A 14,092-nucleotide genomic window follows, 5' to 3' on the forward strand; every position below is an offset into this window, starting at 1 on the left:
GAAAATGAAATGTGCACTGGATATGTTCATCTCTGTCCATTTGGCACTGCACCATGAAACTAGTGATTGTGGATTACAAAGTATCTCAGGTTTCGAATATTGAGTACAGGCTTTAACAAGGATGACATGAGCAAGATCATGTACTACCTCTTGTACTGTAATACATCACAGGACCAACCAGTGGCCCCTGTAGCAAGCTGGGCGGGAGATAATAGGAATAATACATCATAATATTGTTGCAATTGGGTGAATTATTCCTGTGGTACATGCATGTATTTTTTCTTGAAAAGTAAAACTCAGCTCAGTCGGTTTCCTCTAACAGCTTAGGATCCTTTACATGCCAAAAAGCTACCAATAAAAGTCTGCAGGTCCAGAGCTTGTCCCCGGGTATCACAAGGGTAGCCATCTTGATTCATTATTACACAAGCTTGTGCCATTGTCCATTTATGCCTCTTACGTTGTCATTTGCTTGATGAGTTTATTTTTATTTTTAACATGTTTTGCCTTCCGTCTTTGTTTTGCAATCTTTTGTTTGAATTATTCTTATTGTTTTTTATCCTTTTATCATTTTCTTTATCTCTCCCATCTTTTTATTTTTTTGTTTTTCACCCCTACCTTCCCCCCTTCCCCGTCCTCCTCGTCCTCGACCCCCTTCCTTCCTGTCCTTTCCACCTCACCAGAGCCCTCAGCCCCCCCTCAAGACATTAAGTGCAGCAGCACCAGCTCCACCACCCTGCTGGTAAGTTGGCACCCCCCACCTTTGAGGAGTCAGAACGGTGTCCTGGTGGGGTATAGGGTGCGCTACCAGGTGGTGGGCTCATCAGAAGGTGGCAGTGACGACGAGGAGCCCATGGAGGAGCCCACAATCCCTGCCACTGAAGAGCAGGTGCTGCTGCAACGATTGGAGAAATGGACCCAGTACCGCATCACTGTTTCTGCCTTCACTGTGATTGGGCCTGGCCCTGAGAGCGAGTCCCTGATCTGCCGCACTGACGAAGACGGTACGTGAATCTCTAATGTGTAGAAGCTAAACATAATGTAGAAATGAAAGTAATATTTGTTGGTCCAGGGGTGAGTATGCCCTTCAAAGTGGATCTATTTTTATTTACGCATGTGAAGAATCTGTTGCACATCTGTACGTGATGTCCGTCTTTTTGTCATCAGAAAAATTCCAGATCTCAGGTTAAAGTGACAGAGTACTTTTCCTATGACTCAAAATTTCATCTTGGTAGAATGTTTCAGAAGCACACGAACGTCGTCATCCATAAGTAACAGCACCATATACAGCTGTGTCGACCATATAAAATGCTAACACTTAGATAACACACTTGGGAAATCATCTTGCTATTAAAACAACTAACCAAATGTTATTCATAATAGCTACCACATCCCCTATCCTGCCTCTATATGTAGGCTTTTAACAGTATCCCATTGCTCAGCAGAGAGCCATAAGCATTTATGAGTGCTGTACACTGCAAGGCCATAGCTGTCTGTGTATTTATGGTGGCAGTGCTAGGTTGGAGGTTAAACCAGCAGCCATGTGCCCATTAAGGTTGCAACTCAAATCTTACCTTACTTGAAAATGTAGTTGAGGAGAAAGTATTGCCATCCTCCCTGTCCTCAGGAACTGCTCTTGTTTTTCTGCCATTGACAGTCCCTGGCTGCAGAAAATGTTAAAATAGACAAATAAATCGATTTTTGGTTGCACGCATTGCTTGTCATGTGATTTGCTCTCCACTGGACAGCCCTTAGGCACAAAAACGATAGACTGTGCTTGGAAATGCTAGAAAGACCAAAATGCTTGCAAAAACATCTCAACCTCAAAAGAACAAACAACTAAACATGATACTGTTAAGTTGAATAGCAGAAAATAAATGACAAAGGAGAAGAGCAGTTGCAATAAAATACACAAACTGACAAGTAAAGATGTGGGCATGTCACAGCACATCTGAATCATTGACGGATGGCTGACATTGGCTTCTATCATCCACGATCCATTTCACAGCCATTACCACAGCATTTTAAGCATTTTTCTGACACTGATGTACAGCGAGCGCAACAGTAGAGACAATCTTAAATTCTTACTCTACCTTTAAAAGACATTAGTATCAGGAGGTACAGGGGTGAAAGCTACAGTGCACTGACAATGGCTATAACAAATTTTCTGGTGTCATTACAATAATAACGCGTGACAGAGAAGTGCAAGGTGAAGAAATAAGGGCCGGGGCTAAAAGGCAGAGAAGATTTTGGCAATAAACAAGATGGGCGCATGATCCTGGGGAAGATAGGGGGAAATGGGGTTGTGATTTAGGGGGAAGGAAGAGGACTTGAAGTGTTTGTGGTCGAGCAAATGGAAGCAGTTTGAGTGGAAGAGCTCTATTAATGGCACATACATTTCAGAAAGGGCCAGGCCGTGGCACGCTGAAAGGCTTGGAAGCAAGGCCCTCCATAAAGGCCTGTCATCATGACTGAGATCTCCCCTCTGGGGACAGACAAGTCGGACACATATTGAAAACATGGAGGAGACTGGAGAAAGTGTGTGTGTGTGTGTGTGTGGCTGATATTGGAAAGTAGTGCATCAGAACCACAGTTTTTCAAAGTACATGTAACAAAATGGTTCTGATTTGAGTTTTTCTTCCATTATCCACAGTTCCCGGGGCTCCTCCAAGGCGGGTAGAAGTGGAGGTCCTCAACTCCACAGCACTGAAGGTGATGTGGCGCTCCCTGACACCAGGCAAGCAGCACGGTCAGATCCGTGGCTACCAGGTGCACTATGTACGTGTGGAAAATGGCGAGTCACGGGGCCTGCCCCTCATCAAGGACGTCATGCTGGCCGATGCCCAGGTATGACCATCTCACAGTTTCCTCAGTACAAATCAGTCATGACAGAAAGAATGTAAATTCTACCAAATAAGCCCAGCTCTGCTTTTGAATCTGTCTTTTAATCACGATACAAAAAAGGTTTCACTTCAATTAAGCAGGTTTAAACAACACTGTTACACTGATGCAGTGATCAAAATCTCAGTGGACTATTTTTTTTCCTCACTCTCGCTGCACATTGTGTACTTCACCCTCGCTCTTGTGGCTTTGCAAATATTGATGGAGTATGGGAAGCGATATGGGGGCTCTTCCCTCTTGGATTTCATTTCATATTGCTGTAATATTCTTTTCCCCTCAAGAAGAACTGTAATCAAAGCTTCACTCATCTTGTCCTCCCTCATCTGCCTCCGTGGCTTTTATTAGGAATGTCTAGACCCTGGCTTTATGGCCACATCTGCCATGAAATGTCTGATTGTGTGCTTGTACCAAATGCAAAGGCTCAAAGAAAATGCTGATTATAGTATTCTGTGCCTGGGGGGCAAAAGTAAAATTGGCATGAAAACATTTCACCAAAAATCAGCCTCCACTGACAGCTAGAATTGTAATGGAGCCCTTTATAATGGCCTTCTTTTTTCTTTTTCTTTTTTTTTCTTTTTACAAAACTTCTGTCGACACAATGTTGGAGGAATCCTGCCAACGCGAGACTTTTGTACAGTGTAGCAGTCACCCAAATGTAAATTATAGCCTTGAAGCATTTGGGTAAACAACACAGAAAAGAATAGCTGTATGCAATTCTATGTATTTTGGGAAAGAATGAATCAAAATCTATTTTTGGCACATGAATGAAGGGTCCATTCAGGCTAAATGCCACCAGCGTCACATTTACATTTTTGGAATTTAGCTGACCCACAAATTCAAGAGTAGAATGAGCTTAAATGCCTTAAATTATAAGATCGGAGCCGAGCACCCAGCAGTCAGCAAAGAATGCCACTGAAATATCCTTTTAGTTGTGTATTTTTGTTAGTATATTTAAAAGTGGGCCTGTTATTAAACCCTTAAAAGCTGCTTCTCAATGTCACTACTGGCTGTAGCTATCAATGATTTAACACTGAGGTAGCTCATGGTTAAACAGCTCCAGGCCCCCACAGGTAGACCTGTACAACTCTCAGCCTTGTTTCAGCTGCTCCTCACAACATAAACTTCAAACAGCTTCTCTCTCTCCTGACCTCACAAAGCCAGTGACCTATTTCTTACTCTCTGCTCCTGAACCTCTAATGCCCCCGTCTCTCACAATCCTATTTCTTCCCTTTCTTTTCTCTCTCTTTCCTTAACAAAAAAAAAAAAAAAAAAAACATTGATTTCTCTCCTGCACTCTCCTCTTTGGCGGGGGGGTTAGTGGGAAACGGACGATACAGCTGAATATGTGAGTATGAAGTTTTGCCTGAGTGCTTTGTGTAGCTGAAAGGGTATAAGCAGTGGGTATTGCATCAACCTGGTTGGATTCACAGCACACACAGCTCCTCCAATCCTTATTCAATAAGTTTGGATAACAAAGTGGCTCAGAGGTTTCACCTCAGCTGTCTGGCCAGCCAGCCTCTACACTATCTCTGCACACTACTAAGGAAAAAAGGACAACCTTCTATTGCCAGCTAGCTTCTGCAAAATGGTGGCTGATGCAATATCCACTGCACACCATGCCTGGAATGCTAATGCTACTTGTGCCATGCTGTGTGTTGATACGGTGTGTTTTGTCTTGTGCTCTTGTGGTGTGTGTTTTTTTTTTTTTCTTTCTTTTTTGTGTGTGTGATTTTTAAGCCATATTATTTACATTTCTGTGTGGTGCCTTAGACTTTCTGTGATGCCCTAAGTTCACACACTTTTTCGTGAAATCCTCATCACATCACTCTGATGATCATTCACAACTGCAGATTTTCTTTTTCCCCCCCAACAAATTTTGCCCTTATTTTGAACCCAGATTTGAAACCCCAGTCCATCTGCATTACGTGAATACCATCTCAAGTGCAAGACAGTACTTATAGCTCATTTACCTTTATTGACCTCTTCCATCCCTCTGCCAACCAGCCTGTTAAAAACCTCATTCTGCATTCGTTCAAACCTCCTCCCTTGAAAGATTCATTAGAATTGATCGGAAGCCTCTCTTTGAAGAGGACTCAAGGAAACTTAATGGCTGCGGTAAAAACTGCCAGCGAATGGGCAGGATGTATTCAGCATGCATTTATCACAAAGTTAAGTTGTTGATTGGAATATTGCAAAAGGAATAAGGGGTTCTACTTCCATTTACATATCTAATGTCCCTCCTCCACCTTGGCAACTCTACGGATTTACTTAATGGAATGGTCTCCCATTACACAGGGGAAAAACGTTACATTTAATGCATGTCTCGTGAAAATTAATAAAGAGGACCAGGAGACACTTCACTTCCATTAATATTCTGCACGAGGCAGCGTGAGCTGCATGGAAGGGGGTCAAATCATCAAAAATTCAATTCACACATTTTGACATTTTCCTGTTCCTGTCTCTTTCCTGTCTCCCAAAGGAAATGGTCATTGGAGGACTCAAGCCAGACACCACTTACTCCATCACGGTGGCTGCGTACACCACCAAGGGGGATGGAGCCCGGAGCAAACCCAAACTGGTGGTGACCAAAGGGGCAGGTCAGTACAAGGGTAAATTATTTATTTGTTGGTTTGTTTACAGAACTATTGTTCCTGCACCAAATAAAGGTAGCCTGTTCTTTTTCAGCCTTTTGCAGAAGGATACCTTGCTCCAGGGTTGCTCATTATTCCTCATCCAGCTGTTTTTGCTAGGCTCCTGACTCTGTGTTTGATCAATGTCGAAGGGATCCTTATTTACAACCATACTGTGGTGCATTTGAAAAACAGGCATGAGCAAATGCAAGAATTCCTGACATTTGATGACGTGGATTAGGCATCCTTATTAAACGTATGTGTCATATTAAGGCTTTTGCTTGGGGAGTTTTCAACTGCTGAATTTTATTGAAGACATTTTTTTTTCCAAATGAGCCATTCTGAGGCATATCTAGATTCAAGAGCAGTTCAGTAAGTTGAGTTGATGTTTGCTTCTATCAGGCCAGCATTTATCATTTGAATCATGTTCAGAAGACTATCCACAGATTTTCAGAGATCAAGGAGGTGGTTTGAGGTACTTGGAGATTTTTCAGACAGATTATGACAGCTTGAAAACCCCTGTTGGGCCGTTGGTTTGAGCTTTAAGGATAAAATACCGGAGGCTAATGCCTGCGCACTACAAAGCCTTGTCCTCTTCATTTTTTTCCCTTGTTACCACCAATAGGCACACCAGTTTTACCGGACCACTTGAGCCTGTTTGGAAGCTAGCAGCTTAGTTACCATGAACATGATCTAAACCTGTGAGGCTGGCTGCCTGAGAGTGTGAAAGCCCTCTTTGAGAGTATTTAAAGCGTCAAGCCAAGATTGGAGCGTCCTTTTGTGTGAGCATCTGTGCCAGTCAGCTTTGGGAGGCTTGAGAGAGTCAACATGTACACAATTGCGTACACTCACATATATACAAACACAGACATACTGTACCTAGTCACTCACACATGAGTGCATGGAGTCTCTACTACCAAGCGCATATACAGTATACAGTATATACAGACCCATACTGTGGCACACAGTCATAAAACAAAAAACACAAATGCATACACACATATGACACATTCTTGCAACCCAAAACACACACACAGGCAAATTTTCCAGATCCTGACAGGTATGTTTGTTATGGGTGTCAGGGAGTGTGACACTGCCAAGGGGGTTTGAGTGAGTGCTGTCACTCTCCATCCTCCTGTCAGGGTCGGCTGACTGATATGCCAGTCTAGCGCACTCTGTCTGTCCCTCAGAGGGAAAGTCTCTCCTTTTTTATTATTGAAGTGTAAAGAAATGGTTTATGCCAGGGGGGCATGATAAATAGAAAAGGGGCAGCGGTGAGAGGTGGGGACAAGACAAGCCTGAGCAGCCTTTTTCAGAGGTGCAGTGGTTGTTCAGAGGGATGTTAGGATGGCCCAGTGAAAAGTAGGACTCACACTGGTTATGGGATATCTGAAGTACCAGGGAATTTCCAAAGGTCTTTATCAGACAGGGTGTGAAAGGGAATTTTTTGTGTGTCCTCTGAGGGCTTAATGAAATGTCAGAGTTTAGAAATGGCATACCTTTCAGAAAGATGCCAAAAATTTTTGGAAACATTTTGCTTTTCTCCAAAAAAAAACTACAACCTGAGTGGATAGCTGTATACCATTTCTGAGCTGAAAAACAACATGAGCAAACAACAGGAACAAATGTGATAAAATCACCAATTTATACATTAAGACCATGCAAAGACAAAGATCAATGTCATATGTGTGCCAGCAAGCCCTTCTTACAGTTTCCTCATTTTAATTCAATCCTCTGATAGCTGAATTCACAACAGTTTCATGTAAAATTAGTGATAGATACAAAAAGCACTATCCTAATTTTGACAAGGTTTGTAATAGAATACATACTGAAATGGATCTCAGCATATAGCAAATTATTAATTATTACCTGATATTTTAACACCTTAAACTCATGTTTAAATGTCCTCTGTAAAACTGCTTCATGTGGTTTACAAAGGTATAAACTCACTCATAAACTGGCACACTTTAAAAGTGTCATGCAAATGAATTAAATAAACTACCATATGAATGTTTTTGTATGCATGCTCTTTTAAAACACACACAAACACACATAACTTATGCAACAGCTCTTAAAATCTTTCTCTTTTTTATAGACAAGCATGCACTTAAAGCGAGCAATTGCCTCCAGAAACTGTGACGTCACAGTCATGTTGTCTTTAGGAACCATAAAGGCCTGAACAGCGACATCAATACAGAGCACTGTGACAAATAGAGTATGTTTTCGTGCCACTTAAAAGTCGATTCACATCAATGGCCAAGGTTTTTCATCTTCCAGACATTCCAACAAGCCTCTCTGGTCGTGTAGTGTATCAAAAAGTATCCCCAAGAATCTATCTCCAGATTTTGTAGGACAGAAAAACAAGTGGAACTGTGCACCTATTTGTGAGTCACAGACAAACAGCATTCATTCTGTGGCTGGAGCTGTCTTTGTTTGCTGAATGAAAGCCAGGTCTGAAAAGTGCCTTTTCATGATTCATACTTTCCAAACTCTTGCTTCGAGAAACAAACTAACCATGGCCAATGTGAGACAAAGTTTCTGAACTTCCAAAAGGAGTCCTTATTGAGAAAAGATGAAAGCATTTGTCTCTGAAACTGTTATTCTGCCATTCCATCTGCACATTGAGGAGTTTTTCACTGCAACAATCAATGACTGTCCTTTTTTATTTCTTTTTCTACTTCAAGTTGAAGAGGAAATATGCAGTATATTGTCCTCTATCATAAAGAAGTTACAAAAACAAAAATCAATTAACAAAGTCAAAACAAAATGAATCAGCATGTTAAAAAGACAACTCTTCAGGTAGCCTAAAGTATGCACCCTGCACCTGTAACTTGAGAGCCTCTGAGCCTGCAGCATACGGAAAAAAAAAAACCCAGTAAATGAAAAATTTGGACATGCCAAGTCAGAGAGGGATGCTTCAGGAGGATGGCCGATGTGTGTAGGCCAGCCATCTTATGAAGAAGTGCTATAAACACGAAATAAAGGCTCGTGAGTGAAAACAAAACAACTTCACAGACAGTATTGCTGGCCCCAAGTGGCAGCAAAGGGTAGCTGAATGTGGAGAATTTTAAAAACCCAGAAGTCATGCATGGTAATGTTGATACACTCTTTCAGCTCTGTATGTGTGTACACTACATGCAGGAGTACTGTTAATGTTGCTGATGCTATTATGGCATTTGGGATTTCAGTTTTACTGTGTGTGATTTTGTGCCATGACGCAATGATGGACGGTGGTATGAAATTATGTTTGGAAATTAAATTTGTGCCGTTTGTAATTACTTGAAGTGGTTTGCATTATTCATTAATTGCACTGTAAGTCAGAGTGGATATAGATTAGAAATGTCATGCAGTTGATAGACAGACACTGGAGACATTAGCAGAGTATCCTGCCGTTGTACTATTCTGACAGCTTACAGCTCCCATCCCCCAACTACACAGCACTTTACTTTGTTGCACCCTGTGAAAGGATGCTGAGGGATGCATGTGCTCATGTTTAAAAAAGTGTGGATACTTATTCCAGTGCTAACTGCAGACAGAAACATCAGTCCTGATCTCCTCATTGCATGTTTAGTAACTTCCTGATTGTTATTTTGGTTCAGTGAGAAAACATCAATGTAATGGACCTCTCTCTGTCTCCTCTCTCTGTCTCCTCTCTCTCTCTCTCTCTCTCTCTCTCTCTTTCTCTCTCTCCATGGCATTTATTCCCCTACCAATTACCACCCCCCCAGGGGGAAACAAAGATGACCTTTAAGGTTAAAAAAAGACCTCTTACCCCCCACATGTCCCCATATATGTATGCTAAGTCTCCGTAGGCAGGCTATAGCCACAGGTTAATCAGTAGGAGATTATATTCCACTGTGGAGGAGTGCGGCTCAAAGCAGATATCCTTACATCCGACAGACGGTTAAAAAATGCATATATATGCATCATGTCATTTGCAAACCAGTGCAGAGGGGGTGTGTTTGTTCGTATGTGTATGTTGGTGTGAGTGTGCACATGTGTGGCGTGCACTAGAGAGGGAGGAAATGAGAAGGAAACCTGATCGGCTCTTTCTCAATCAGGCTGAGTGAGTGTCAACAGCAGGCTGTTAATACTGTGGCCTGATGGGAAACGTGCCGGGAGGCTCACGAGGAAGGATTGAGCCAGGGTCGACCCTGCAATGGACGTAGAGTGAGAGAGGGGGATTGAGGGGGTGGTGGGGTAAGGGAGGAGGTTAGGAAATGAAAGGGGGGATTGGACAGTATGTGATGGGAGAAGTGGAGAGATGGCCAAAGAATAAGGGAGAATGTTTGGGGGGGATGAACATTGAGGAGTGGAGGAGAGGGACAATCAAGGTGCCCAAGAACCCCAGAATCACTCATGTACACATACACACACATGCATTTCTGCCTCCTCATACCCTGTTGGGCCCTCTTTGCAGCAGATTGCTCCTTGTCCCCAGTCACCTTCATCATCCCTCATTCACTCATTCTTCACCCTCTCACCATGCCCTTGTTCTATCTCTCATCAACACACACACACTGTGCATACCATGAACAATACCACTTCCCCCAACATCAATCTGCTGGTTCAGTACCCATGATCCTTCTACCCAATGTGTGCAATGGGCCACTGTTTAAAATGTACAAATAATGAAATAGTTTCAGGGCCGCAGAGGCTGTAATGGATACATCTGGGAGCTCAGTGAGGTTCGAAGAGAAGCACAGACATTTAGAACAGAAAACACAGACACACACGGACTCATCACAGTATCATTGTCCCTCATTCTATTTCCTTGATTAGCAGTGAGCATGAAGGCAGAGTGGGCTTTTAAATGACACCAAGCTGAGCTATAGTATGTAGCCGAGGAGTATTAGGAGCATTCGTCTCACCCAGCACTCGGCGCCCCCGCCTTTCCATTACCGGCAAAGGCTCAGCTGACTAGCCACCATCCACCAACCAACCCCCGTCTTCCTGTAGCAACAGCCCTCAGAAAGAAGACCATTAGCAAACGGAAATGAATAATACGAGCGGAGGGAGACTGTGCAGAGTGGATTGCTTTGTGTTTGTGTGTTTTTACCACGCACGCATTAAGACTTGCATCTTGGCGTAGAAATATATACTATATGTAGGCACATGTACACAGACACACACTCGCACAGTGATACTATTCCACTGAGAGGGGGTACTTTTGCCTCAGACTAATGCTGGCTTCTCCAAATTACTTTAAGTCCATACTGGGCGACAAGCCAAATAGCACTGTGTGCAGGTGGAATGGTGATATAGGAGATGGAGCTGGCTGCAAACCAGAACCTATACTGTCAACACACAGAAACATACACATGCATAAATACTGTCCATACACACAAGCAGATCTACATAGTCGCACAAAAAAGGCTCAAATACATGCTGCAACTTCAATTCCTGTAGTGTAACAATTAACAAACTTTGGTTTTTGTGATGAAGAGGGCAAATGTATCAGTAATTGTGGTTGCTTAAGATAATGATGAAATGTATGTTGCACATTAAACTACAGTTAATAATTTCTATTCAGCTTATTCAGCGGTTTTAATTTATGCTGAGAAAGCTCTCACTGGCAGGACCAACCAATTTGCTGCCGACCCAGTTTGCCGACCCAGTTGGCAGGCTTTTTGAATCAGAAATATACAGAGATAGCCAACCTTCTCACCAATGGTCTCACAATCTCATGTAGAGGCATGAAATTAAATTGAAAATGGTAAATAAACTGACAGTGTTGGATTACCTGCTTTATATTTTTCATCCAGTGAGTCTTATGATCCAAAAATAAGTATAAGTGTAATAAGCATTTTAAGTATTTGCAATTGAGTACATCACTAAGAGTGTGTGTGTGTCTGCAGTTGTAACCTCACTTATGTTTGTCAGTTATCTGTCCTGTCACTGCCTTGTGTTTCTGAAAAAGGAGGAACATAGATGAGGGAGTCAAGATAGAATCTATTTACAGAGAGATGGGGCTCAAGTGCGAATCAGCCACACTCATCTCTCACAAAGCTTTGACGGCAACTTGAGAACTGAAGGCTTCCCATAACCGCTTCTGCCTCTATCACACTGATGGGGCCTTAAAAGGAGAGTTAAGATGAGACGTGTGTCATCCATAAGAGCAGCAAAACTGGGCCACTCTGAAGAATGATGTCTAGACCCCAAGCGTAGATCATTCATTTTACAACAAGAGATGACTCTTGCAGCTGAAAAAGGCACTGTTCTCTGCTTAAAGTTTTATTGATGCTTTGCAGTACAGAAATGATTTTGGCTGGAGCTAGCATGTATCATGAAATGGTAATGGGTACGCGATCACTCAAGAATTTAGAGGCTCTGAGGATCTTTCACGTCTCCATGCAACATAACATGACTCAGTTTGTTATGTGTTGTTTGATGGATGGATGAAATTCAAATTATTACTCTAGGTACCCATTCTGTAATCTGTTTATATTCACTATAGTCACTGAAAATTTGTGATTCTCATTGGTTGGCCATCCATAACCATTTGTTTTACGGTACCATACAGTTTAATTCCACAGTTCTGATGCAGGTATTTGATTGCCATGCTAAATTAATGCTTCAGTAGTATACTGTTGTAATAGTGCTGGGGCTTCAATGCCTTATGATTTAGCAAAAGAGCACTGAAATGGAGTCCAGTTAAGCGTTGCTGAACTTGTGAGATGTTGACTTCTGGTTGGTTTGGTTCTGAGCTGTATTTTGCTCAGTAACACAAGGAGGAACGGAAACCACGTTTCATAATATTAAAGCAAACTGTTAATGTTTATTAAAAAACGTACTTTCTTGCCCAACAATCCTGTTTGTTAGCAAGTGACTATGATATGAATATATGAATGGGATAGCAAAGCTTGTGTTTGTCTTGTGAAAAGTATTAAATACAGCCACTGTTGTCTTCCTGGTGTCTGTTCAGTTTGTGATTAACATTTACACATCTAGTAATAAAGTCTTCAAAGATATACATCCTTATATATTTTTTTCTTTTTACAGTGCCTGGCCCACCCTATCTGTCAGTGGCTCAGGACTCAGAGACATCAGCTGTGGTTCGCTGGGACCCTCCAGACCTGACTAATGGCATGGACCTGCAGGGTTACCGGCTCCAGTTTGGCCGGAAAGATGTCTCTCCTTTGGCCACATTGGAATTTGCTCCCCAAGAACGACAGTACTCTGTGGTCAACATTCACAGAGGGGCCACCTATCTCTTTAAAATCTCAGCCAAAAGCAGGGGGGGCTTTGGGGAAGAAGTTGTTGTGGAACTCAATGTGCCCGAGAATACACCAGGGGGATACCCTCAAATTGATGAGGGCTCCAATGTGACATGCTGCTCAGTACAGCTGTCCTGGTCTCCGCCCGTGCTGGCGGAACGAAATGGAGTAATCACAGAGTACACTTTGGCCTATAAGGAAGCCGGTACTGGAGGAGCACCACGGGAGCTCCGCTTGCCCCCCAGCCTGTCCAGCTATGTGCTCAACAGCCTCAAGCCAAACTCGGCGTACGATGTGAAAATACGCGCACACACCAGTGTAGGTCCAGGGCCCTACAGCCCACCTATCCAGTATCGGACGGTGGCCTTTGATCCAACAGGTAGGGCTTGCCTGTTTCTTTCCCAGGCCGGTTGGCAGGGGGTTGGAAATTGGCTAAAAACAATCTGCAACAACACTAAAATGAAAACTGTCCCAACCCCTCCTTCAACCACTTCAACTCCTCAAGAAAGAGAAAAGATTGATATTAAAATTGTTTGCCGTGGGATACTCACCTCACTAACCCAAACAAGGTAAAACCCAAGTCAGTAAGTTATAGTCAGTCATTTTGAGAAAGAGGAGAGCAGCCTAGAATTTCAAGGTAAGTGCTGTTTGGTCAGACACTCCTGTGAGTCATCCTTGCAACCCTTTGCCAAGCACACTCACACAGCTAATGCTATCTCACATCCCCAGTTTTCAAACAAGGTAGGACCTCAGTCAAACCCAGTCACGCCAAGAGAACATTTGAACTATTCTAAGATGTCAGAAAGCTGATTTTGGTTCTTTACTTTATTTTTGGTTTTGGGTTTGTTTTGAGATATACCTCCCTTCCTGATGCCCTTCCTTTCCTAATTCCTCCTCTCCCCTTCCCCTGTCCCTTAACGGGATAGCTTGTGGCATGGCATCCCCCAGATGCACTGCTGCGGACTGTTGGCATGCTGTGTTTTGGGTCTGTCTCTATGTCTGCCTGGCAGCACGTTGGCAGTGCCAACCCAGACTCAGTAGAGGTGTGGGAACAGTTGGCACTGAGACCTTGTGGGTCATTTGTTTAATCCTCAAGTGCTCATGGGTTTGAAGACAGTGGTGAGATGGGTTGGCACTATCCACGAGGGCTAGCCAGTGGGTGCACTCTTGTGCTCCATGGGTTTGTCGTCCATGAGTCTTATGTGCTGTGTGTCTTAACCAATGGCGTTGCCCCTCTCACAGCCAATCACAGCTCACCGCTACACTCACTCTCCAACCCTGAGGAACGTTGCAGGGGAACAACAGCATTTTCTTTTTAAAACCAAAGGTTCTTCTTTTGGTTCTCTT

At 43.0% G+C, this 14,092-nt stretch overlaps 1 protein-coding gene across 9 annotated transcripts in view; it reads left to right on the forward strand.

The window, feature by feature from the left end:
* Nucleotides 1-14,092, forward strand: part of ptprsa (protein tyrosine phosphatase receptor type Sa) — a 228,216-nt gene that overhangs the window by 170,900 nt on the left and 43,224 nt on the right. For 4 of the 9 annotated variants that reach the window (XM_076725447.1, XM_076725474.1, XM_076725456.1 and 1 more), the window contains exons 12-15: nucleotides 681-1,001; nucleotides 2,651-2,844; nucleotides 5,378-5,495; nucleotides 12,531-13,124. The exons of 2 other annotated variants lie outside the window; for them this stretch is intronic. In XM_076725447.1, the coding sequence (XP_076581562.1) occupies nucleotides 681-1,001; nucleotides 2,651-2,844; nucleotides 5,378-5,495; nucleotides 12,531-13,124 (1,227 nt within the window). Of the gene's footprint in view, nucleotides 1-680; nucleotides 1,002-2,650; nucleotides 2,845-4,216; nucleotides 4,244-5,377; nucleotides 5,496-12,530; nucleotides 13,125-14,092 lie in introns of all 9 variants that reach the window. 3 more of the 9 variants (XM_076725431.1, XM_076725441.1, XM_076725484.1) reach the window with 1 other exon arrangement.

This window comes from Chaetodon auriga, chromosome 3 (assembly GCF_051107435.1).
Source record: "Chaetodon auriga isolate fChaAug3 chromosome 3, fChaAug3.hap1, whole genome shotgun sequence".
NCBI lineage: Eukaryota > Metazoa > Chordata > Actinopteri > Chaetodontiformes > Chaetodontidae > Chaetodon > Chaetodon auriga.